General features: G+C 45.1%; 1 protein-coding gene across 1 annotated transcript; it reads left to right on the plus strand.

Annotated features, from left to right (window-relative positions):
- The first annotated feature begins 7,421 nt into the window (after positions 1 to 7,421).
- Positions 7,422 to 27,326, plus strand: LOC141981876 (uncharacterized). Its single transcript, XM_074943505.1, has 5 exons — positions 7,422 to 7,471; positions 7,581 to 7,638; positions 8,218 to 8,322; positions 8,459 to 9,075; positions 27,219 to 27,326. The coding sequence occupies exons 2-5, from the start codon at positions 7,596 to 7,598 to the stop codon at positions 27,324 to 27,326; spliced, it is 873 nt and encodes a 290-aa protein (XP_074799606.1). The 5' UTR covers positions 7,422 to 7,471; positions 7,581 to 7,595.
- Positions 27,327 to 27,710: the final 384 nt, after the last annotated feature.

A 27,710-nucleotide genomic window follows, 5' to 3' on the forward strand; every position in this document is an offset into this window, starting at 1 on the left:
CAAAACTGGACTCAATATTTAAGTGCAGTGCATAGACTAGTTTTAAAGCAGCATTAAGAAGCAATTTTTACAAGTGTCAATTGATTTAAAGTACAAAAGATGGAATGATTATTCAGCAATATCTTATGCAGTTCCTGTGCACTTCATACACTTACAAAGCAAAAATCACAAAAGCATGGCAGAAGGAATGGAAATGTTGGATCTCTATTTAACCAAAACAATGCAACTATTTTAGAAGTCCCACAGCCGTGAAGGCCTAGGGTTAGTATTCCAACGCAACATTGGTTTGGGACAGGGGTGGGCAAACTTTTTGGCCTGCGGGCTGCATCAGGTTTCAGAAATTGTATGGAGGGCCAGTTAGGGGAGGCTGTGCCTTCCCAAACAGCCAGACATGGCCTGGCCCCTGCCCCCTATCTGACCCCCCGCCACTTCTCACTCCCCCAGGACTCCTGCCCCATCCAACCACCCCTTCTCCCTGACCGCCCCTGGCACCCCTGCCCCCCATTCAACCCCTGTGTTCCCCACCCCCCAAACTCCCCTACCCAACTCCCCTGCCTCCTTACCATGCTGCCTGGCAGCGTGGCTGCACCAGGACAGGCAGCTGTGCCGCCCGGCTGGAGCCAACCATGCAGCACAGAGCACGAGGTCAGGCCGGGCTCTGCAGCTGTGCTGCCCCAGGAGCGGTGAGCTGAGGCTGTGGGGGATAGGGAACAGCAGGGGAGGGGCTGGGGGCAAGCCTCCCCGGGCAGGAGCTCAGGGGCCAAGCAGGAGGGGCCCGCAGGCTGTAGTTTGCCCACCTCCGGTTTGGGGTGTTTTTTTTAATCCAATATTCTACAGGTAATAGATTTGTTAGTTTGTTTTTTAATCAAATACTTGCACCAAATGTTTTCAGCCCTCCCCTTTAACATGGAAGTGCAGCTGTGTGGACCACAACTTCCAAAATGCAGTGGGCCACATGCAGAGTGGTTAAGTAGTGAGCCGAAACAGACCAGGAAAGGACCATTGCTTAGAGGTACTGGGCACAGATTTCCCATCTGCATCTGAAAGAAATAAAAGAATTGTTTACTGGGAAGATACATATTGAATCTTTGACTACAAATGGTATTCAACCAGCTATTCTTTCCCATAGGTTTCACTGCAGAATAAAGAACCTGCCCATCCCCCTTACTTTCTGGATGTTAACAGGAAAGTGGAAGCCATCCTCTCAGCAGTCAGTTCTTTATTTTGCTGACAATGTCTGGTGTCTATTTTTATACAAATTTTAGTGAGCGAAGTTTTTAGACAAGTGACCAATCAGCACCATACTGTTTAAGCACCAGCCATGAATGGAAATGGTAAAAATTATGTTTTGAAACTTGTACATTGTTTTTAAAGAAATTTTGATGTTTAGTCTGTAGTGTAGGATAGTTACAAGTTTTCCTATTTTGAATAAACACCAATTGGAAAAATTGACCTAAATAATTGGCCAAGTTAGTATTGGAAAATGTGGCTGTGGACATTGTCACTTCATTAAAAAGGGAACCAGTTATGCCTAACTGTAGCTGGTCAGGAATGGTCAATGTTTTTTGGGGTTTTTTTTAATTGTTAACCAAACACTAACCATGTTAGTTTAAGAATTTGCCACTTGATTCTTGAGCTGGTAGACAGCCAGCAGAGGCTACAGCAACCCCATTCCCCTAATTGTTATCCTTAGAGCCACAAAGAATAACGGGAGTGGGGGCATAATGGTTTGTGCCCCAAAAGAAACATTGAAAAGAAGGGGAAATACAGGAGTAGGAAAAGGATGAAGCAAGAAACGCTCCCATTAGTTATATGGAAGTTTTGCCTCATTAGGGCAGCAGTGTTGAGCACAAGGAGGGTATCACAAACCAGGGACAGTTTGTGTTCGTGTACGTGAACACAGAGTAAATGGCTCCACAGTGATCTGCTGGCCTTAGCCATTTATAACATGCCATCTTACCACTATGGAGGAGCTGTCTTGCAGGAGACGACTTTAAGGGGCCAATGATACACATGACCAAACCTGGCAATGAGCTCAGGTTCAGTTTCATAATGGTTCAATATCAATTCTATGCATGTTAGGTGTTTAATGTATAATTGCTGATTGTAACTAAGCATAAATCTAAGTACCTGGGGGTACTTTAACACGTGCATTAGTTTAAAGTGTCATTAACCTTTAGGAAACTGTCTATTTCACAGGGATTTAAAGCATAGGAAGTAGCTAATTTCCAAGGCTTTTGGAGATATGCACAATAGGAGTTAGTAGTGGTGGGGACACTTGCATGAAGGGTGCTCTTCTTCCAGAAACTCTCACTGAGCCCCCAGTACAACACACGTGACCCACCTCCTCTGTTCAGGATCTTGCCTTGTCATAGGGGTAGGAATGAGAAGAAAATGTTAGTTGGATGGTAGAACACATTCAAAGCCGTGAGCAGCAAGCTCAGAGAGCTGGGATTAAGGCAGAGTGGACACAGACTGGCCAGTAGTAGCAGGTATGTTAGGTGGGAATTTCCCATGGATGGCTGGTGGGGGTGGGAAGATGGGAAATTCTGGAATGGTTAAGCAGTGGGGGCTTTCTTCCGATAGGGGAGCAAGTAACAGCTGGGAGGAAAGCTTTCAAAAGTGTCATACATCTAACAAAGCTAGTCAAAAAGATCCTCAAGCATAAGGAAATTAAAATCCTTAAACTGAGGCTAGAGCTCGAGCCATGGAAGACATGCATACCCCTGAACAAAACAGGAAAGAAGAAAAAACAAAAAGTGTATGGTAAATGGCAAAGTTCAAGAGTCTGTTCAAACCCAACAGGTACTGTTCTGAAAATGGAAACTCAACCCTGGAGGGGCCCACAGAAAAAGAGTAGAAGAGAAGCTCTGGCACATAAATTTAAAGGTGGAAATTAGGAAGGTGAAGGAGGACCACCTAAATAGCCAAGGACATAAAATTCCATTAAGTACAGCAGAAGCAGGAAACTTATGAGAAGATTGGTAGGGCTGATGGCTTAATAAAGATTCAAAAGGAGCAACTGAAGGTAAAGAAATTGCAGTTACACTGATCTGTTTCTTCAGGGTGCTAGGGAGATACCTACTCTTTTCTGCTAATAAAAATGAGGTATTGTCAGGGGCGGTGCTGAAACAAAGTGACAAAAAAGAAACAGGGCACCAGACTTGGATAGTACGCACCCAAGAGCTCCAAAGGAGTCCAGGTGGGCTGCGAGCAAAAACATGCAATCAGCATCTATGCTGGAGAACTGGAGGGTAGAAAATGAACTTTAAAAATGGTTCTAGGGCCTATTTGAGAATTACAGGTCCGTAAGCCTTATTTCATTAGCAGAAGTGGTTAAAAGGATAATAAAAAATAGACTCAAGTGACATGGTAGGGACAAATCACACAGCTTCTGTAAAAGAAAATCATTCCCCTTTTAGCTACTATAATGCTTTACATAAATTACATCTACTTATCCACTATTTTGTTGATTAATAGAAGACTTTCAAAAAAATCTTTAACAAAATCCCTCACAAGAGGCTTAGGAAGCAGAATGGTCTCAAGTCATGTACCGTCAAGAGACACAGAAAGCATAGGTATAAAATGATTTTCAACATGGGAAAGAGTTAATACGAGAGTGCTACAAGGGTCGTTAGTAGAACTGGTGGTGGTAACTATATTATTGATCTCTAATAAGGGGTGAGCAATGAAGTGGCAAAAGTTGCAGCTGGCACAAAATTACGTAGGTTAGTCAACTGGAGAAAACTCAAAGGGACCTAACCAAGCTCTGAGGAGGTGGCTAAGAAGCAGGATGGTAGATGAAATTCATTAACAAATCTGTAGTAGTGCACATTGAAAAGAATAAATCTGCGATACTCCTCAACATTGCTGCATTTCAAAACTAACTGTAACTACTCAGGGAAAAGACCCGCTTATCATTGTGAACAATTCAATGTAAACTTCTGCTCAATGCACAGCAGTGGCCTAAATGCAATGCAAGTATTAGGAGGTATAAAGGATAGTATAGAAAATACTATAGATCTAATGCCATTATGTATGTCAAAGACTAACGTCCTCAACTGGACTAGTGTTATAATCTGATCACCCTGTCTCAAAAAGGGAAATAGCATTAATAGAAGGGCTTGCAAGACAGGTAACAAGATCGAAAAGTTATGGAAACTTCCACACCAAGGAGCTGGGGACTGTTTAGTTTATACAGAAGATAAGTAATAGGAGGTCACAACCGAAATATAAAAATAGAGAATGGTATTGAGAATGTATGAATCCGACAGGAGTAGTATAAGGGCCCTACCATCAATCAAACCCTGACCCCGCCCCTTGACCCCTTAGCCCCGCCCCCTTGACCCCTCAGCCCCGCCCCTTGACCTCTTAGCCCCACCCACCGGAAGTCCCGCCCCATGGGTTATTACTTCCGGGGTCAAGGCTGCCACATGACCGGAAGCAAGGTGTGTCATGTGACACCCACCCCCACCCCTTGACCCCTTTAACCCCACCCCTTGACCTCTGCCCCCCACCCCCACCCCACCGGAAGTCCTGCCCCATGGGGTATTACTTCCAGGGTCAAGGCTGCCACGTGACCGGAAGCAAGGTATGTCATGTGAACCCTCTAACAACTCCTCCCACTGCCCTCTACCAATCAGGATGGGTTTCGCCCCGTAGGACTTCCCCCCCAAGAGGAGCTTTGACCAATCAGGGCGAGTTCCGGAGGGGGGTGTCCTCTCCGGAAGTGGGTCTTGTGACCCCTCTAACAACTCCTCCCCCCCCCACCACCAATCAGGATGGGTTTTGCCCCGTAGGACCTCCCAGAGAGGAGCTTTGACCAATCAGGGCGAGTTCCGGGGTGGGGGGTGTCCTCTCTGGAAGTGGGTCTTGTGACCCCTCTAACAACTCCTCCCCCCACCCCGCTACCAATCAGGAGGGGTTTTGTTCCGATAGGACCAAGAGGAGATTTGACCAATTAGGATGAGTTCCGGGGGCGGGGTGACCCGTCCGGAAATGATTCGTGTGACCCCTCTAACAACTCCTCCCACCAACCTCTACCAATCAGGCCGGCCCGAGAGCAGATTTGACCAAAATAGGGCAGGTTCTGGGATGGGGTGAACCACCCAGAAGAGGGGCGTATGACCCCTCTGCCAATCAGAGCGCAGCACCATCACCCCATAAGGCCCAGCGTCGGGCAGAAGAGGCTGTCTTTTACCAAGAGCGCGTGTTTTAGAAATCGTGGAAACATGGACTCCTTCACCACCCCCGTGAGAACTTCGGACTTTGTTTTAGCCCCGAAGGCCTTCAACAAACCGCGGAGAAAGCGCTACATCAGCGACAGTTCCGAGGAGGAGGAGGGGGCAATTGAGGGGAGCCCTTTGGCCCAGCCATTGATGGATACCCCGGACCCTGAAACCCAGCCGCTTGTGGGGCCCCACGATGAGCGTGATGGCCTCTTGTTGGCCACCCCCCGGGAGGAGGAAGGTGATCGCAGCTCGGGGAAGTCACTAGTGGACAAGATGAACGCTCAGGTAAATGAATGCTTAAGAAGTGACGGTCGGGATGGGGTTGTAACGGGGCTAGGAACCAGGGATTGTGTAAATCAAAAACCAAGCAGTGGTGTGCTTACGCTGTTTCTTTTTTGAAAAAAAAAATCTCTCAACAGCTCGATGATGCCTTTCTGGAGGCCTTTGAGAACTTACACATCGGTAGCCCTGTGGGAGTAAATGTATCATGCGTCAGCTGTTTTTGCTCATGTCTGAGACACAGATCTCAACAGCTCAATGATGCCTTTCTAGAGGACCCGGAGACTCTGGACAGCGTTGCACCAAGCAGCGAAGATGAACCGGGCCCACCTTGTTTTTGCTCAACGCCAATACAAAATGTTGAAGAGGACTCAGAGGATGACGGCTATGAGGAGTTTAGGAGGAGGCTTGGCATGGAACTGACTGAGCCAGTGCCATGTCGTGAGCGTAACAAAGTCATGCAGACTATTGTACGCGTTGCTGTTTATTCTGTTCTTAATCACTGTCTTAGGGAAAAGCTTTTTGAAGATTGTGAGGGCTGTGTCATAGATGCACCAGGCCAGCGGCACCATGACTGTGTGACTTGGACTTCAGTGGATATAAACTGCAAGCTCCGGGGCCTGTGTGCTGAGCTGTGTTTGGAAAGCTTATTAAACACTGTGATTGCCATAGGTTATGCTATGCAATGTCTATGCCTAACCCAAGAACATTTAGCACAAGGGGTGACCTTGATAAATGCTGTGCAATTCAGTGGAGACCCTGACCATGTTTTAAAGAAAATGACCAAACCGGAAGATGCCTGCTTAGAGCGTTATATTGACCGTCTGGTCCGCACAAAAAGTTACAGAACCCTGCTTAAGAAAAAGGCTATTTGTAAGAAATCTAAAAGGATTAAGTTAGAAAATGGTGAGGTGCCAAACATGCGATATAAAACTTGGTAGCTGTAAATTTAAAAAAAAAATCTATTGAAAAGGGCTTTGTGACTATTTGTATTTCTGTTAAAAGGTCTCTGGCCCTTAAGGGAGCTTAAAGTCTTTTTTTCTTTCTTTCTTTTTTTAATGGAGCATCTTGGTTTGTTTTGAAGGAGCTGTATGTCTTTTAAATAAAAAAAATTGTTTGTGAGAACCTAGCTCTTGTGTCTTTTGTGTAAGAGAGACCCATTTACAGCAAAAAAAAAAAAAAAGCTGAAATGTATGTTGTGGGAGGGGGAAAAATACCCTAAAAATGTGTTTACAATAAAACAAACGGGGATGGTTCAGACATGTGGTTGAGTACAATAGAGTTGACTTATTCTGTTGAACTGAACGGGTTTAACCACCCCCCCCCTCACTGAATAGCCAGGGTGACTGTGATTACTCACCCTTGTTGCCATAGGGTTAATTTTGATGGGGGTGCACCCATAGTAAGGGAGGTGGGTGGGTGAGGATGGTGAGTTCTGATTAATATGAAATGAAATAAAACCTCAGGAGTTTGCAGATGCTATTGGGCAGTTTAAATATAACCCCTGGAGTTGGTGGAACGCTATAGGCCAGTTTAAATATGGCCCAGGAGTTGGTTGAAGGCCACGGGGCACTTTTTCTAGAAATCACCCCCCGTCCCACCAAACTTTAAGCATGAAAGAACATGTTTTTAAAAACAAAAACAAGCCCCAAGACATTCATTGATATCTGCAAAGGGCCCCTCACTTGAAATGGTTACTGTAAGAAGGCCCTACAGGGTGGGGGGAACAAAAAGTATTTGAACTTAAAAAAGAAAAGCAGCCCAATTGTGCAGAAAAACTTATTCCCCACCCCCGATCACAAAAGGGAATGCTAGGGAGGGGTGATCCAATCAACCTGCTAACTATTTTGAAACAAAAGAGTTAGGATGGTGTCAAAAAAAAACAACAAAACCTCAGGTAGCTTGGAGACTGTCTCTTTCAACAGAAACTCTCTTGAATTGCTGCTGGGCTGCAAGTGGAGGTATGTTCCCTGGTTTTTTTTTTTTAACTCTGAAAATATATATATATTATATAATGCCATTTTTTGGCCATGCTATCTTAGTAAATAATGGTGCATATCTGTATTGCAGTGTGATCTGTTTAGCATGGAGCCAGTAACTTTAAGTTGCAGTTCATCACCAGGCCAAGGTTAAAAACCATTTTTAACTGTAGTTGTGCTTAATAACTTCAGGTATTACATAGGTTGAATAGGGATTTGGGAGCTAATACTAACTAACATTTTGGCTTCTTTTTCTTACCCCAAAGACCCCAAGCACACATGGCTGGGGCAGGGCGGGGGCCAGAACAACCAGGGATCTTTTTAAAAGCATGTGGGTTTATTGAAAAGTATTTTGTTGCAAACAGTGTTTTAAACTCTGTGTGTGTGTGTGTGTGTGTGTGTGTGTGTGTGTGTGTGTGTAAAACATAGGCGGTTTTTAAAAAGTATATGTCTACAAACTGATGGTGATGGTGTGTTTCCAATTAGCAGGGTTTTTACTTTGCAAAATGAGATGTATTTTAAAAAAAAAAATATTTGTGGGGTTGTTTTCAAAGTGGTAGAAATAAACTCAAAACCTGTGATTGTTGTACAGCCTGAAATGGATTATTTTGTTTTAAAGCTATGACTTTTTTAAATAGAAAAAACACTCTAATGGATATTATTTTATTTTATTTTAAAGTTTACTAGACAGTTTCATGTGTTTTATTAGAATGTTGTTTGCTTTACAGCACGGTCAAAACTTGAGCGGGTAAAAATGCTCAAAAGAAAAAGGAAAGAGACAATTGAAAAGAAAAATTCACAAGTATCAGTGACAGATGGATGGATGAAGCCGGGTAAATATATTTTGCTTATTAGTCTGGTTAATTTATGAGGTTTTGTATTTTAAGTACATACATAGGTGTGGGTGAGAAAGCTGGCAAAGTTACATTTTTGTAAAATGCTTTTTTTCCCCCCTCCTGCCCCAAGCAGGCATATGCAGCCCTTCTGACAAGGCTGTAGTGGGAGCTACAAGGACCCCTCCCCGAGAACCACCAAAGAACCAGGAATCTGCTTTGAGACCTTTATCAACGCAAAACAGCACAAGAGTGCAGATGAAGCATCAGCCCAGTCCAAACCTCATTTACGTCAAACCCAAGGACAAAACAAAACACTCTGGTAAAAAACATCCATGCAAAGACAACTCCAGTTCCTCAGCGGCCACCGCCACGCCAAGCCCTGAGAAAACTGTGAGCGAAAACGCCCACATTCACAAACCCGGAACAGGCGCTCTAGGGATTGTGAATAAAAAACCAAGGATTGAAAACACCTGCGATGCCAAGGTATTGCAACCATGCAAACACAACTCCAGTTCCTCAGTGGCCACCGCCGCACCAAGCCCTGAGAAAACTGTGAGCGAAAACGTCCACATTCACAAACCCGGAGTAGGCACTCTAGGGGCTCTGAATGTGTGCAGAAACACACACATTCACAAACCCAGAGCAGGCACTCTAGGGGTTGTGAATAAAAAACTAAGGACTGACAAAGATCCCCCATATTCTAGTATTTGGGAAGAGTTTGATGCTTCATTCAGAAAACTGATGGACGCTGTATCTTCGGGGAGTCTAAAACTACGGCATTCTAAAAAGATTTGGAAAAAATACGACGCTTTGTTCAGAAAACTGATGGACGCTGAATCCTCAGGGGGCCTAAAAGAAAGGGGGGCTGGAAAGGGTGGCTCTGATCAGGCATGACTAGGTGTGGAAAGGGGTACCCTCAAGGGTGCACATCAGCTCGTGTGTAAACAAAAGGGCGGACGGCGCTTGGGGGATAAACAGATGGCTGCCAAAAAATTCCAGGCCAGGGTCGCTGTAAAAATTTTAAAAAGGGCTAAAGAGGTAATGAGGGAAAAAAAACAAAAAGAGATGCCCCCTACCAGAGGCTCTCAAACTGGCATGTCTGAAAATGGGGAGGCGAAATCAGACTCTGGTTTAGAAAATTCCCCAGAGTGCTCTCTAGACGGAGGCCCATCGACTCCCAATGCCCCTCACGGAGGCGTCTCAGAGTCTGACTCTCAATTAGTATCGGATGTAGAAGATGCCACTGATGGTTCCGTAGAGGAACCCCCAAGTAACCCTGAAAATGCAGAGGTGTATATGGAGAGAGTGAGAAGTTGGCAACGTGAATTACCTAGATTTGGGGGGTCGGTGTATTGTGAGGAGTTTCGTTTTGTCCATCTTGAGCAAATAAATTCAGCTCAACAGGCTGTTGAAGCCATACACAGAGGGATACAGCTAGTTCTTGATGATGTTAATGGTAGGGTAGGCCCTGATGATTACGTACAGTTACGTTTAGAGAGCCGTCGTTTAACTAACCCTTTGTTTTCAGTCAGAAGAACTAGGGATGAGCTGTCCGCTGAGGATTTCTTGAACCAGACCTCAAAGCTGCTTCAGAGCAATAGAGAATTGCATTTCGATGGGACGTTGCGCCTTGTTGTGACAGTTGTAAAAAATAGGGGTGGGGGCGCTCGAAGAGTTTTAAATTCTATCCTTAGTAGTCAGATTATTCATAAAAAGAGACAATGTTTAGTAGACCTGACTTACACCGGTACCAATCTATGTTTTGCGGGAGGGCTCTTGGCTGTCATGGCCGGTCATAAACCTACAGATGCAGAATTGTTAGCAGAGGCGAGAAAGTTGCACGAGAAACTGGGGTGGTCAGATCAAAAAAAGGTTCTGCTCAGTGACGTAGCAAAGTTTGAGCAGCATTTAGGAGTTAACATACAGGTGGTGCTGTATGCGGTGAAAGGTGGCTGGGGTTTTTTTAAAACGGGGGGCCCCGTGTACCCTAAGACTTATTTCATCCTGTTGCACAATGAACATTACTATGGGGTTCTGGATGTGAAAAAGTTGTTCGGAGCAAAAAATTACTGTGAGTTTTGCCACATGGTGTACAGTCACGACCATTCTTGCAGGTATCGTTGCCGTCTCTGCTTGAGCGCAACATGCTCTGACAACATGGGTGTGCAGCTGAGGTGTCCTAGCTGTAAACTGTATTGTCGGTCCAAAGAGTGTTTAGACAGACATGTCAACTGTGCGTCAAAAAACCAAGTTGAATGCCTGTCTAAAACTTTGTGCGGTAAGTGTCAGGCGTACGTGGACAAGCAGCACAGGTGTAAAGGGAGGCGCTGTAAGCAGTGTCAGGGTTTGATCGTTGGAGATGTAGACATTCACCTCTGTTTTATGGACAGCCTTAGAAAGCCCGAATCATCAGAAAAGTATATTTTTTATGATTTTGAATGCATGCAGGAGACTGGGTTGCACACTCCCAATTATATTTTTGCAATGTCCCTAAAGCCGGAAAAATCCTGGGAATTTAAGGGTGACGAATGTCTTTCTATGTTTGTTAAGACCTTTATTGGCAAAGAGTTCCGGGACTACACGTTCCTAGCACACAATTCCAAAGGTTATGATGCGTATTTCTGCGTTAGACAGTTACTGAAGGAAAAGATGTGCATAGAACTGATCACTCAGGGCAGTAAACTAATGTGTGTGGAAGTTAAGGCCCTTGGCATTCGTTTTATAGACTCTTTAAACTTCTTGCCCATGAAGCTTAGCAAGCTCCCACAGGCGATGGGGTTTGAAGGTTGCAAAGGGTATTTTCCACATTTTTTTAACACTTTAGAAAATCAAAATTATGTGGGGCCTATGCCCGGTGTGGAGCACTACGGTGTAGAAAGCATGATGCCCAGGGAAAAAGCAGAGTTTCTCGACTGCTATCAAGACCACAGCTCTGAGACTTTTGACCTGCAGAAAGAGCTTGCGTATTACTGCCAGCAGGATGTAAAAATTTTGAGACAGGCTTGTATCCTATACAGAAAAGAAATTATGAATATGACGGAGAAGGTCGATCTAGTAGAGAGAGAACCCGGTAAATTCACTGAGATAAAACTGTGTATAGATCCGTTCCGGTACATAACGCTGGCATCCGTCTGCATGGCTATGTACAGGTTTATGTTTTTGGAGCCTAACACGGTAGCTCTTCTCCCTCCAGACAACTATCACAGACAGAAAAAGAGATATTCAACCCCATCTATCCAGTGGCTGTTGTGTATCTCTCAAAAAGAACATATACAAATACGGCACGCTTTACAGGGTGGGGAACTACAGGTAGGCCCCTACTTTTTAGACGGTTATGCCAATATTGACGGGGTACACACAGCCTTTGAGTTTAATGGGTGTTTTTTTCACGGCTGTGTCGCCTGTCATTGTGAAAAAGCACAAAATCCTATGACGGGGACAACTTTTGGGTTTCTTTATTACAAGACGCAGCTCAAGACCGACTATCTAAAACGGCTTGGTTTTGTAGTGAGGACTCTTTGGGAGCACGAGTGGGTGGTGATGAAAGAAACAGACAGGGAGCTTGCGAGCTTTTTAAACCGAGCCCAGTTACCCCAGCCTCTCATGCCTAGGGATGCTCTTTTTGGGGGGAGGACGAACGCCATCCGTCTATATTATAAACCTAAGCCCGGGGAAGAAATCCACTATTATGATTTTACCAGCTTGTACCCTTTTGTAAACAAAACGAAAGACTACCCTATCGGGCACCCCGATATAGTTTATGACAAATTTGGACCCCTTGCAAATTATTTTGGAATTGCAAAAGTTAAAGTGTACCCCCCACGAGGCCTCTTTTTCCCATTGTTACCTGTCAGAGTGGGCGGCAAGCTTATATTCCCGCTATGCCGAACCTGTGCGGAAACCGTGCAGCGGGAGACGTGCACCCACACTGACGAGGAGAGGGCCATCCTGGGGACTTGGTGCACTGTGGAATTGAATGCAGCCATAGCGAAGGGGTACGTGGTGGCTAAAATCTATGAAATCTGGCATTTTAATGAAAAATCTGATAAACTCTTTTCGGAGTACATAAAATTACACCTCCGCCAGAAACAAGAGGCTTCAGGGTATCCCAGCTGGTGCACAGACGAAGACAAACAAAATAAGTATGTTAACGATTTCTACCAGAAAGAAGGCGTGCTTTTACGCCGACACAAGATCAGGCTAAACCCCGCTAAACGCCAAATTGCTAAACTGTTTTTAAATTCTCTGTGGGGTAAATTCGGCCAAAGAACCAACCTACCCAATACCAGCATCGTGAGAGACCCTGACTAACTCTTTCAGTACCTATTTTCCCCCAACTACGAGGTTTCATCCTGTGAGTTTATCGACGATGAAACAGCGTGCGTATCTTGGAAGCACGCAAAAGACCGTTATTCTGTCTCTGGCAATACCAATGTTTTCATAGCCTGTTTCACCACCGCTTATGCCCGCTTAGAACTATACAACCTCCTAGACGGATTGCAAGAGCGGTGCCTGTACCACGACACTGACTCTGTGATATTTGTGAAAAGGGAGGGGGCCTGGAATCCCCCTCTGGGGGATTATTTAGGGGACCTCACGAGCGAGATCCCACCAGATCAACACATCACCGAGTTTGTGTCGGCAGGCCCAAAAACATACGGGTACAAACTGTCGGGAGGAAAGGCTTGTATGAAGGTCAAAGGTATTACCCTGAACGTAGCAAACTGTGAAAAGATCAACTTTGACAGTTTGAAAGATCTAGTCCTGGACTATTGCACGGGTCTGCGAGAGAACCCCTCAAAAAACATAGAGGTGCAGCAACCCTCTATTGTAAGAAACAAAAATCAGTGGAAAATAGAGACAAAAACCCTTAAAAAAACACAGAAAGTCGTTTACAACAAAAGGGTCCTAGGAGAAGGGTTTAAAACCTTGCCCTACGGTTTTTGAAAAATGGATACGAGGTGGAGACACCCCTTTTCTGCAATTCTCGCGGGGCCTAGCAACTGCGGGAAAAGTTACTTTATAAAAAATGTATTGGATAATGCCAAACAAACATTGTCTGTTACGCCTGAGAATATTGTGTGGTGTTACAGTTGTTGGCAACCCTTGTATAAAGAACTGCTCTGTAAATACCCCTTTATCAATTTTGTGGAGGGTCTGCCTGATGCTTTTGACGATGACCGTTTGTTTCCTACCAATAAAGTGAACATGATTATCATAGACGATCTGATGAACTCCGCTTGTGAAAGCGATAAAATCGAGAAAGCCTTTACCAAGTACGTGCATCACAGGAACCTGAGCATTATGTATATAGTTCAGAACGTATTTTGCCAGGGAAAAAAGAGTCGCACTATTAACCTAAACACAAAATACATGGTTCTGTTCAAAAACCCCAGGGACAGATTACAAATTGCTACACTCGCTCGGCAAATGTACCCCGGCAAAGCTCAGTTCTTTCTAGAAGCTTTTGAGGATGCTACCAAAAGGCCTTATGGCTACCTGGTGGTGGATTTAAATGCTTCCACACCAGAAGCTTATAGGCTAAGAACTGGTCTTTTCCCTCCAGACTGGCCGGCAGTTTATACTTTAAAAAGAACAACAGCCCTGTATAAAAAGAGATGAATTATTGGCAGGTCCCTTTTTAGCAGCCGGGGTTGCTGACTGAAAACATGTCTAGCTGCGTGAAAAGAAACCTGGGCCTTTTAAAATTACTTAGCAAATCGTCCCCACAGCAAAGGAGGGCTATACTGTGCTCGGCCTCTGACGATCTAGTAGCAGCCATCTCAGAAATAGCGCTCAACACCTTAAAAGGAAACGTACCTTTAACACCGAAGCAAGTGCGTGTGCTGAAAAAGAAACACAAGCTTATAAAAACTTTGTGTAATAAAAGGGTTTCACTTAAAAGAAAGAAGCGTCTGGTGAAGCAGTCTGGGGGGTTTATAGGACCCCTGTTAAGTTTTGCTATCCCTCTGATAACGGGGCTTTTAACTAATCGATAATGGAGTATGCAGAAAAAATGTACCTGGTGCCCAGCCGGCAGTTGGAGCAATTAAGTGCTCCCCCTCCGGCAGAGGAAAATATCAGAACGACTGCAACTCGCTTACTGGATGCTGAAATGAAATCTGTTCTTCAAAGAACTGACTTAGGTGAATATGAAAAGGCTAAACTTTACAGCACCGTGCTTCAAAGGTACCTAACGTACGTGAAGCAGAGCGATGTGGACAAAGGAAAACTAAGTCTGTTTCTACCAGAACAGGAACAGAGTGTGACTGCCAAACCCTCCGAAACACCAAAGACCTCAGACTCTGTTGCTCAGGAGGTGTTGGATAACGTGAATAAGCGTTATAAGAAAAATGCATCAGTATTGCTAAATAAGCTGAGCCAAGATAAAAACATTTCTTCATGGACCGATAAAGGGTCTTTTGTGTACAAAGGCTCTGTGGTTAATGGTTCTAACATGCTCGACTTAGTCAGGGCCGTCACCCAGACGCGCTCTGTTCCTAGCAGACATGTACCTAAAGGATGGGATGTGTTTATGAATGCCATGGCGGAACTGAACATGCCATCTTCCATCATGGGCAACGCGACCAACAGAGATCTTTTGGAACGCCTCAAGGCCTCAATCGCCGACACCGGTGTGGACCAAGAAACAGTGACCCCTTTTTTGCCATCTAAAAAACGAAAATTGGCTAAAAGAGCCGAATGGCTCAGTTTGTGATCTTTTTCATGTTCCATTTTTTTTAAAACTGGTAATGTTTTGCTTTAAATAAAACATTTCTGAATTGGGTCATTGTGTTTTGTTTTTTTTTAAAAAAAACCACGCCAAACATCGATTGTCTTTAAACTCCCCACCTGGGGTGCTTTATTGGGTAACATGACTATGAAAATCGTTGCAAGATACGCATGTCTGGGCTTGTTGAAACATGCTTTGAGCAAGGCTAGGCATGGCCAAGTATTTAAATTTATTTTTTACAAAATTCATCACCATCCGGTCGTTTTGCACTAAGTCATTAGAATACAATTTTAAAATCCGGTCAAAAGATAAACCCTTGCTACGATGGTGTAAGAAAAACACGCAGTGATAGCCGCAGGCAACGGAGCTGGGGTCTTGTAATTGTCTGTTGTGAAACACAATGTCTGTGGCATTTTTGTTTAAAAATTTCATAATGCTTTTAGGAAAGAACACACTGTTCGGGGGATGCCCGTATGAGTCAAAAAACTCTCCAAGGTTACGCTCCACCAGATACACGGCAAGCCAGTGTTCACCCGGTCGGCTGTGTGGATGTGTGTTGACCACCAAACCTAGGGGTCTCCGAGACAGCTTGCCGCCAGGGAGCCAATCGCAGGGAAACACGTCTAAGAAATTCTTTTTCGTGTAAGGGTCTGTTGATAAGACACGTGAGAGCTGCACGGTGTCCATGTTCACATGTAGTCAAACAGAACATTTCTCCTCTGATTTATCTCTATGACGTTGTCAAAAACCCCATACACGATCATATTGACGGTAATGGTTAAAGCCTTCCCAAAACGAATTTCTGCTCTCAGGTTCCCGGTTTTAATCAGGGAATAGTGATCGGCGCATTCCTGGTCGGGGGACAGGTCAAAGGCAAACATGGTGTAACCCTGTGCAAACTCCTCACGGTCGATTAACAGAGAACGATCTTTCATGTGTTTACCGGCCGTCTGTACCAGATTCATGTATTCTCTCACGCAGCGTCCTGCCTCGAAGTCTGGTTGCAGAGGCTTGGTCGGTATCTGCTCACCATCCACATACAAGGCCACAAAATTAATATCGTAATGCTTAAAATGAAAGGGATTTTTAGCGTAACTTCCGCTAAAGGCATCGTTATCCACGAACCCCAGGACAAGCATTTTGGGCAACTGTCCCAAGAACAGGTTCTCCTGGTTACTGACCCTGCTGCCTGCAGGGATGCTAAACACTTTCATTCCCACACGGTCCACGGGGTATTTGGCATTAGCGGTAAGCAGGGCCTCGGCGTGCCCCAGACGAACGCTCGGGGCCACACGTACTTTCTTCACAAAAGGGATGCTGATAGAATGCGCAGTTTAAAGCCTTCGGTTCCGCTGCCCATTAAACAGAAAGGATCTTTACTGCGCGTCAGTTTAATTTTCACATCCACTCCGTTCAACAATAGTTTTTCTTGAAAAAACAGGTCGCTGTGTAGATGACCCAGAAGCTCTACTGTTCTGCTTTGAGCGGTCAGCTTTGCACGCCTCACAAACCCTAGATTCTCGCCATCCAAGTCTGTGTCTTCCTGTTGTCCGGCAGTGTCTTTGTAAAAGAGGCCAGCGGAAAATTGCGTGGCGAGGGTGTCGTTGCTGTAATTGAGCACCGATTCTATAAAGGCCCTGTAAGGGTAACAGTTGTTGCTTTGGCTTACAAGACGGTCTCCGAGCGTGACATCCAGCTGACTAAAAATAGAGGCCACTGGGTAATTCACCAGGCCCACCTCGGCACCCGCGTTGAGTTCAGTTCCGTCTCCTTTTACAATCTTGCAACACAGGTACAGCAGTGTGTTGTTTAAATCCATATAATCTACGCCATTCCCTGCTATAAAGAAGTCAATGGGGGCAGACTCCGTAACGGCCGACAGAGGTGGCACCTCGATGTAGATGCTTTTCTCAATGCTGGTCTGCGTAGGGGCTATTTGGAACAAGTCTAGTTCGGATTTGGTGCATTCTTCAGACCCGCAGTGAACGAAAGCCATGTTGATTAAAATATATCTCTTGTATCAGCCGGCGAGTGTTTCCTCTTTCGCCCAGGCTTCCTCTTGGACTTTCGCTTATGGCCGACCCTGCGGGTCAAAGCCCTTCTTTTAAAGGGTTTCGGGGGACCTGCGCGTCGCGGGTATGACGCATTTCTCTTTCTCTTCTTCCTCCTTTTAATGTACATCAGCCCCGATCCTTCCTGTGAAGCTGTGTTCCCCACCTTCTCCAGAACAGCGCGGGAGACGTGACCTACCACGTCTTTAGCTATGTTTTGAGCGGCGGTTTTTACGTGGGGTTTAATAATCTCTAGCCCCCTCCTCAAAAGCGGTACGGCTTTTCGAAAGAGGCTACGGAATATTCCACCCACGCCTGCCCCATACATCACGGGGGCCCCATGATATCCGGGAAGGGCGTATCCCGCCTGGGCTTTGTAATAGTTTCTGTAGACGTTGGGGTCGCCGTAATTTTTTAGGATCGCCATAATACTGTTTTGCTTTTTTAGAAAACTCGCTCTCTCCGGGGGCGCAGGTGTAGCTTGATGATCACCTTGCCAAAGCGAAATGAGACGCTTTTGTTCTGATCTGTCTTTATTTCAATGGTAATTGTGTCGATGTGGTGTTTACTGATAGGGACGTAATGAGGTTTATCGTAGGTGATGGTGACAAACTCGTTGTTCCTTCCTTGGACGGGGACACAACGTAACAGGGGAACAGAAAAATCCCCCACAAACTGATGTTCTACGATATCCGTGTACAGATACAAGGAATTAAAACCCCCTGTAATGTCTGCCGAGAAAGGGAATTTTTGGACGCTGTGTTTGGGGCCCAAGCCCAGAATGTTAGCTAGCTCCCCGCTGGTAGAAAACATATAAGTAAAAGCGGCGGATTTAAGTCTAATTTTTCTACCCACAGGGTCATAGTTCATGACCATCTCAGGCGGTCCGGGGTGACGAGCTATGATACTGTTCATATGATCCAGTAATTCGGGTATGGACGCGTAATAACCTCGTCGTAGGATGAAACTCCATGCCATATCTCCAAAGGTGACTTCAAAAGGGGTGTCTTCGTTGATAGTGTTCCAGCTGTGCGGGTATTGTATTTCCACTAACCCCACCTCCCAGGCACCCCGGAGATCCAAGGGCTTAATTAGCCGTATTGTAAAGTTCGAGCTGGTGTTTTGGGGAAAAACTGCAGCGCTGGCGTTGCTGGGCAAAGTAATGTAAAACCCGCCGTCGCTCATCTTCTCTGACTTTGCGGGGAGGAATAACTTTTGTTTGTTTGTTGTTTGCGTCTAAATGTCACAGAGTTGAGAAGCTTTCACCCAGCTGTTAAACTTATCAGGCCACCCCAACCATTTTACCAGTAGTTGCTTTTTTCTCCCTTTTCCTTTCTCCGCTAGAACTTTTTCAACCCTGTAAATCCTGTCTCGTTTGGGGTTTACTTTTTGTAATTCTTCAGGGTAAAAAGATCCAGTAACTGTCTCACCCTCGTAGTCTTTTAATCGGTATACAGGTCTGTGACCCCTGGTTAAGGCTTCATCCACTATGAATATCTCATCGGTAAATGTCTGTTCATAACCTTTTTCAAAAGCTCCTTTGGTTTTAGATAGTCTCACGTGGTCGCCTTTTCGAAAAGGGGCAACAACCGGTTTTATTTTAAAATCATCTCCATAAACCATTTTCCATACCTTCAGAGAATTTGAAGGGTTAACATCAGCGGGTCTGGTATGTATAGTTCTGTGAAAGCTCTGGTTGTAACTCTTTATAAAGTCAGGTAACACATCGATGTAGCGAAAGGTGTTATGGGCTGTAAAATATCTCCACATCCTAGTTTTTAAAGTTCTGTTAAACCGCTCCACAACCCCTGCTTTGACTTCATTATTAGTAACAAAATGGTGAATGCCATGCCGTTTTAACAATCTGCTTAAGGGTTTGTTTAAAAATTCTTTCCCCCGATCGGTTTGTAAATTTTGAGGCACACGCCCTTCGCTAAAAATAGCTTTAAAGGCCTTGCATACCTCACCACTCGTCTTGTCCCTTAGGCCTAAGGCCCAGGCATATTTGGATAGAATGTCTACCACTGTTAAGATGTACTTAAAATTGCTGTTCTGTTTGGAGAACTGGTGCATATCCACCAAATCTGCCTGCCATTGCGCATCCACATCTGAAACAATGGTCTTGTTTCTTTTAAAACGTATTCGAGCCGGTTTGTGTAAAGTATAAGCATCCTGGTCTGAAAGCCAAGCTGTTACTTGTCTTCTATTTAAAGTTTTACTATGCTTTTTGGCCACTTGAAAAAGAGGGTTCACCCCGCCAAAGCTCCCAACTTCCCCGGGGGTGTAATATATTTTCTTTAAAAGAGCCGCCTGTGGAGACATGACTGTTACTGGTACCATCTTTTACTAACACAAGTGTGGGTGGGGGACAACATTCATATTAACACGTTTAAATAAGTTTTATTAATCGCCTGGTTTAACACAACCTTTTACAACCGCCTGTAAAAATGGACGCCATGACTCCTAACATGAGGGTGTCTGTGCTGGTTCATTCTTCCATTTTGTCCTTTTCCTCTTGAGATCTGTGTCTCAGACATGAGCAAAAACAGCTGACGCATGATACATTTACTCCCACAGGGCTACCGATGTGTAAGTTCTCAAAGGCCTCCAGAAAGGCATCATCGAGCTGTTGAGAGATTTTTTTTTTCAAAAAAGAAACAGCGTAAGCACACCACTGCTTGGTTTTTGATTTACACAATCCCTGGTTCCTAGCCCCGTTACAACCCCATCCCGACCGTCACTTCTTAAGCATTCATTTACCTGAGCGTTCATCTTGTCCACTAGTGACTTCCCCGAGCTGCGATCACCTTCCTCCTCCCGGGGGGTGGCCAACAAGAGGCCATCACGCTCATCGTGGGGCCCCACAAGCGGCTGGGTTTCAGGGTCCGGGGTATCCATCAATGGCTGGGCCAAAGGGCTCCCCTCAATTGCCCCCTCCTCCTCCTCGGAACTGTCGCTGATGTAGCGCTTTCTCCGCAGTTTGTTGAAGGCCTTCGGGGCTAAAACAAAGTCCGAAGTTCTCACGGGGGTGGTGAAGGAGTCCATGTTTCCACGATTTCTAAAACACGCGCTCTTGGTAAAAGACAGCCTCTTCTGCCCGACGCTGGGCCTTATGGGGTGATGGTGCTGCGCTCTGATTGGCAGAGGGGTCATACGCCCCTCTTCTGGGTGGTTCACCCCATCCCAGAACCTGCCCTATTTTGGTCAAATCTGCTCTCGGGCCGGCCTGATTGGTAGAGGTTGGTGGGAGGAGTTGTTAGAGGGGTCACACGAATCATTTCCGGACGGGTCACCCCGCCCCCGGAACTCATCCTAATTGGTCAAATCTCCTCTTGGTCCTATCGGAACAAAACCCCTCCTGATTGGTAGCGGGGTGGGGGGAGGAGTTGTTAGAGGGGTCACAAGACCCACTTCCAGAGAGGACACCCCCACCCCGGAACTCGCCCTGATTGGTCAAAGCTCCTCTCTGGGAGGTCCTACGGGGCAAAACCCATCCTGATTGGTGGTGGGGGGGGAGGAGTTGTTAGAGGGGTCACAAGACCCACTTCCGGAGAGGACACCCCCCTCCGGAACTCGCCCTGATTGGTCAAAGCTCCTCTTGGGGGGGAAGTCCTACGGGGCGAAACCCATCCTGATTGGTAGAGGGCAGTGGGAGGAGTTGTTAGAGGGTTCACATGACATACCTTGCTTCCGGTCACGTGGCAGCCTTGACCCTGGAAGTAATACCCCATGGGGCAGGACTTCCGGTGGGGTGGGGGTGGGGGGCAGAGGTCAAGGGGTGGGGTTAAAGGGGTCAAGGGGTGGGGTGGGTGTCACATGACACACCTTGCTTCCGGTCATGTGGCAGCCTTGACCCCGGAAGTAATAACCCATGGGGCGGGACTTCCGGTGGGTGGGGCTAAGAGGTCAAGGGGCGGGGCTGAGGGGTCAAGGGGGCGGGGCTAAGGGGTCAAGGGGCGGGGTCAGGGTTTGATTGATGGTAGGGCCCTTATACTACTGACAGGTATTCCTCTTTACTATTTCTAATAATGAAGTGACAAGATGTTAACTGAAACAGAAAGGCAGCAAATATTAAAAAAACAGTATATTTAACAACTGTCCCCTTTTTCTAATACTGCATGAATTGGCCCAGGAAACTGATCTCCATAAGATATCACGAAGGGCAAGAACTGAGGAGGATTTTTAAAAGGTTTAGCCAGACAATGAGAACATCTACTCTGTGTCTGTGTTAACTAGGGTGACCAAATGTCCCAATAGTAGGGGATTTGTCTGATATATGCAACTATCCCCCCTTCCCTCCCTGAAAGAAGGTGTCCTGATTTTCCACACTTGCTCTCTTGTCACCCTAGTGTTAACCTTTTTGCTACAAGTAAACGTTACATTTTATATTACTACTGCCAGCCATCTCATTGTGTATGCTGTAACCCCGCTTCCAACTTTATGCCACTATACATGCCTTGCTAGGATCACAAAGGTAACTCCACTTGGGACATGCACCCCATATTCTTCATAGTTATATTATTATATGATTATGGCATTAATTATGATGCATTTTGTACAAGATGGGGTATGTAAGGTAAATTATGATTTGCTGAATGTGATTATCCTATTTGTATGCATGTATCATTTTTGTATCTGAAGTTATGAATATTGACTATGTATCTGTATTTCACATGTAGTCACACCTGGGTGACACCCACTAGGCAAGATGCTTCCAGTCTAAATAGCTTATTATGAAGGGCCCATTCAGGGTAAAGGACTATTAGGGAAAACAACAGGCCTCAGGAGAAGCTTACCCTCCTGCCCCACCACCACCACCACCTGGTGAGCCTTTCTGCAGATATTTAGGCCAGCCTGTAAGGAATGGCTGCTATGACTCTGCAAGGGCATGTGACCAGCCTACATTACTCTGGACTCCATTTTGGGGGCCTGTATTTTCCCACCAACTGGGCTGGGAACTGTTTTTGGAACAAAGGGTGCCTGCCCTATGCTAAAGCTATATAAGGCAGGGAGTGCCATCATCTGTTGCTCTTCACTCCCCCACAACTGAACACCTGAAAGAAGCTCAGAAAGAAAAGGACTTGGAATGGGGATGAGGAGCCCAAGCTGCAAAGCAAGTGAAGCTTGTGCCTGGAGACTCTGCAAGCCTGTTTGTATCATCAGTCAGGGTGAGAAATGCTAATTTATATTCAATCTGTCTAGTAGCTTAGGTGTAGTTTGTGGTTTTGTTTATTTGCTAGGTAATCTGCTTTGATCTCTTTGCTATCACTTATAATTACTTAAAGGCTATCTTTTTGTAGTTAATACAGTTGTTTTATGTTTTAATCTAAACCAGTGTGCCTTTGACTGAAGTGTCTGGGGAAAATCTCATCTTGGTTACAACAAGTGTGCATTGCCTCTCCCTCAACGTGGAGAGGAATAACTGGATAATAAAGTTGTAGTGATTGGGGTTTCACTCAGGGCAGGATGATACAGCTCTGGGGTCCTGGGCTGGGGGTTCATGCAGTGGCTGGTCAGCCTGCATGTAACTGTAGCTGGGTTTGTCCCAGCCTATGCGAATGGCTTGTCACAGCAGCACAGTGCTGAGAGGGAGCCCAGGCTGGTGAGTCAGAGGGTTCAGTGGTACCCCTTTCTCCTACATGAATACAACGTAAGAGAAGGGAGGTATGCACCAAATGTATTAGCAAGCACTAGAATGCAAAGGGCTCAGCCTAGTAGGTAGCGGGAAAGATGCACATCCTGTAAGTCATCCCTGTCTTGTGCCTATCCTTATGGATTTGAGGGCTTCTACAGCTCCTCGGGGTAGTTATGTAGCTTAAGTGAAATAGGTGGGTCATTTAAAATTAATGATTCCTAAAAGCTTTAAAAAGGGCAAAGATCAAAACATGCCATATTTCATAGTGACATAGTAGCAAGCAAAGCCAATTAGCACTTTAAAAAATAGTTTGGAGGTAATGAGAGTTGCATTTCGTTTTTTTACCCTGCCTGCACAATGAGAACAAACATTAATTAAAACACGCCTGGAAAATCCAGATACGGTTTGACAAATTAGAGGACATAGTCACTAATCAATTATGTAGCTGGGCAAAGGACTTGCATTTAAACCAACCAAAGTCAGCCAGCAATCACAATGTTAAATATAGAATTGGTGCATCATAAGATAGCACAGTTGTGTGAGGTAATAAGATTGAAGCCAGCCCTGCCACTCTGATCCAAGTGCCATCCCTCTGTGAATTGCAAAGGGGAAAAAAAATAGTAAACATCTTGACCGTGACCATGTATTTGTGGCACATAGTGGCCTTAAACTTCTCAGCAAGATACTCCATTTTTTTCTTCAAACTGACTGCTGCAGTGGGTTGTCCACCTCTCTCTCTCTCTCTCCAACCCATCCTCACAATTCTGAATCGCCTGACGAGCAGGTTGCATCACTCTGGTCACAAACCTAGCTTATACAGCATCAGTAAGCAGAATGTAACATGCCAAATGGCATAACAAAAATAAAACAAAGGTTTAGTTTCAAACAACATCATTTACTTATAAATCTCAGACTCTTATTGGCTCCCCAGGAAAAAAAAAATCTAGTGGACCCCAACAATCCAAAAACTCCTTGGTGACCAGTACAGTAATCTTTCTCTTTAATACAGGGAAGACCCTTTCCCACTCAGCCTGCTTCCCCAGTTGTGAAAGTTTGAAGGTCACATGGAAATAAGGAAATGTCTGCGTTCTACCTAAGGAATACATCCCTTAAATAAGCAAACGATCCACACCCAAAGGCCTAGACAATAAGTGTCAAGAGAAGGCCTTGTGGCTACTTCATCATGCTACATTTTCACTTGCTGCATTGTTCAGCTAGTCCTTTTAGATAGACTATACAAGTTATGATATTTATCTGGTTAGGTTTCTTATGTGCCCACCCTGCACCATGGGGTCTGAACACTTCAGAAACACTAATGTATTTATCCTCACAGTGTAAACTCCTGTGAGATAGGGAAGCACTGGTATCCCCTTTTTGTAGCTGGAGAACTGAGGCACAGTGAGGTTATGTGACTTTCACACAGAGCCAGGAACTGAACTCAGATCTCACAAATCCCAGTGCAGTACCTCAAATGCACCATTCTGGCCTGGACAGCTAAGTGACTTGGGGGTTTAGCAGAGAGACCCATAATTGAATAGCATGAAAATTCAGTTACCTTCTTACCCATACAGGTGGTCCCTCACGGGAGTGGTGGAGAACCGTGGCCCCACTCTTGTGCTGCCCCTTCTCCCAGAGCCCCCACTCCCGTGCCACTTCTTCCCCCACCCCGACCCTGACCCCCCCTCACTTCTTCACCCTTACGGCTAGTAAAAAGCAGGGGGTATAGCCCTCCCAATTTTAAATGAGATGAGGCCATGGCCACCTGGGCCCACCCACTCTGGATTGGATCACTTTGGCAGGAAGCTTGCACGTCTAACATCTATATCAGAGTCACCATCCCACTTTTGTGGCCAAACATGGGACAGGGTCTCATGCAAGTGCACTAAAGGTAACATTTTCAGAGGTGCCCAAGAGATTTAGAAGCCCTAAGTGCCAGGCATTTTTGAAAATTCTACTCTAGCTGTATTTAAAATAATTATATCCACTGGGAAATCTTGAAAACAATATCAAATAAAAAATGTAGCCATTTAGCAACGCAGACAGGAAAATAAGTGCTACACAAACATGTTTTCTATTGCAGTTAAGTCAACAGGAGCAATCGTGGAGTCATACTTTCCCTCAAACACCACACAAGAGAAACATAGTAAATATAGAAAACATTTAAATGAACGAACAAACTTCCAAACCTATTTGTACACCTATTGGTGGCAGCTGTAGGTAGTAAATGATTTGGTGTGAAGGGAAAAAAAATTAAATCCCCAAATTAGTCATTCAAGCATTTTACTAGCTCATTAATTAGACTGAAATAATCCTATTTTGATTAGCCATTTTATTAAATGTCTATTGGCAAGTGCAAGAAATTACCTCTCACAGCACTGAAGTGTCACCTGAATGCAGTTAGCCTCTTGTCAAGACGGTATAAATTAACACTGCCCCTGCTGCCCACACATGTCTAGCAGCTTTCTAATCCCGTGTCTTTGTGAACATTTGAAAGGGGAAGATTGTTCAAGATACAGAGCTTGATGAATAAATTTAAATGGCAGTAGTGACATTTAAAATGTTTAAGCAGCATTTAAGAGGTTTCTCCTTTTTACATTATATAGCAAGGCATATCATTTTTACAATACCTATTACAACAGCTGATGGTCATTTTGACCTTATTAGCATTTCATTCTAGCTCTGTGTTTCCCTCCTAATGAATTCTTCTCGCGTACTGAAGAATCTTCCACCATTTACTGTTCCACAGCTTGGAGCCATCAACCCCAGGGGTATTTGAAGCATTAATCCCTGCTGGCTATCGATGTGACGGGAAGCTCTTGTGAATATCCCCAGTTATCTGATCATCTTTTTCATCCTCCTCCTCTTTTCCATTTGCTCAGTCTCATTAACTGCTGCCCCGAATCTCTCAAGGTTATTAGAATGAATCAAACCAAGCCTCTCGTCCTTCCTGGGCAGTTGAAGAAAGGAGAGAGAGCGAGAGGAAAGAGTTTAAATAGCACAGTGCGAGGAAGATTGGTCATTCAAATATTCATGCTTAGGATATACTTAAGGGTCTACAGCCTTCTCAATGAGCAAAGAGTCCCTGTGGATCATAAGGATGTAACACAATGTGTACAGAGACACTAGCATGGCAGAGGAACTTTTAGAATATTAAACTTATTAGGCACAATATTTTAAAATGAACAACTCCATTAGTCCCTCTCTCGAAGATTGCATGGGAGTAGGCCTGCTTTGCAGGGTGTGCTGAACTGTGCTGTTTGAACACTGAATGTAAAAAAGTACTGGGCTCTGAAATAGGTGCAAACTGCAGTGGGTTTTGCCCCCATTTAGCTTTCCCACTCTGCCTTGTACAATTTTTCCTAGTTGTAGTGGAGATGGAAAAATGATTGGGAACTAAGAGTTCTGGGTTCAATTCCGTGCTGTCAAAGTCATCTTATGTGAACTTGTGCAGTCATATAGTCATCCAGGACTGAACATACTGGGGCAACAAGTAGGCAACTAAATCCATAATTGGACTATTCAATTAGTGGCCTGATTTGCAGATGGGCTGAGTGAGCACTCAGAGCTCGAATAGCAGTTGCAAATGCTCAGCTCCACTTATGTGGAAGCATAGGTGCCAACTAGTGGGTTCTCAGCACCCACTGGCATCCCTGCAGATCAGTTCCTTTCCCTTCCCCCAGCACCTCCCACCTGCTGGCGGGCCCTGCCGATGAGCTCCGTCCCCTCCCTCCAGCACCTCCTGCCCGCGATCAGCTGTTCAGCAGCATGCAGAAGGCGCGGGGGAGGGGGGAGGAGTGGGGGCAGGAAGAGGCGGGGTGGGGGTTTGGGGGAAGGGGTGGAGTGGGGGCAGGGCCTGGGGCAGAGCGGGGGTCCAGCATACCTGGGGAAATCACGAAGTCGGCACCTCTGTTTGGGAGCCTAAATATGGACTTATTGTAGGTATCCAAGTTAGATGCCTGAACACCTGTGGGGATTTGGGCCCAAGACCCTGATTTACCATTAGGGGTCTCAATTTTTATGCCTAACTCCATTGATAAGTACCAATAATAAATCAATATTTGACATCAGTCAGCTGTCCAGAACATTCTCTCCGAGCCTAGATCTGACAAAGCTTCCTTTTTCATTTACTAATTTATCTATGGAGGATATTAACTTTTACAAAGATCCACGGAATTCAGAATAGATTCAAGGCGAGAGTTAGGCCATTGCTTTCTGATCTGTACAAAACCCAATAAATCCTCATTTGGAGATAGTGTAGCTAGGAAGCCTCTCTCACCTCATCTTTTATTGTAATTTTGCAAAGAAGTATGAAACTTTAGGTTCTTCCATATCAAGACAGGTTGGCATAAACTCTGTGTATCCATGACCTGATTGAATTGACTTGATTAAGTTGTAATCAAGAGCAGTTTAAACTAAATCTTAATGAGAAAGAGGATGGAAATCCACCTGATTGGTTTTGCCTGCTTCCTTCTAGGCATCAACTGAAGAGCAGAGCGATGGATTAAAAGTTTTAGTGATTTGGGAATTCAGTGATAAAAAGAGACAGTTGCCAAACAAAGCGCATAAATCATCTCCCAAATAGCCAGGACATAAATCCCCTTCCAACTAGGTAGGAATATCTTTATCTCCAGCTGCCCACCAGGCCAGAAAAAAAAACACATGCAGCACACAAGCCAGACTGAACTGCTTCAAATCAGCGTCCATTTTTCTCTTTAGTTTTAATTAGGTTAGCGGACATCAGTCAAATAAACCATCCACTTCTATCGCACTCACCGTCTGAATGCATTTGTGTACACTGTTTGGGATGTCTGTCTCTTACAGCTTTAAGAGAACCCCTCAGGCACCTCCCTGAACCAGAGCAGCATGCAGGAAGTACTGCCAATTCCTTCAGGTTAGGCATGAGCTAGGTAGGAAGTCCTCTCTGTGACTTATTTACCTCAGCAATCTGATTTCTGTTGTTTCCTAA

This window comes from Natator depressus, chromosome 2 (genome assembly GCF_965152275.1).
Source record: "Natator depressus isolate rNatDep1 chromosome 2, rNatDep2.hap1, whole genome shotgun sequence".
NCBI lineage: Eukaryota > Metazoa > Chordata > Testudines > Cheloniidae > Natator > Natator depressus.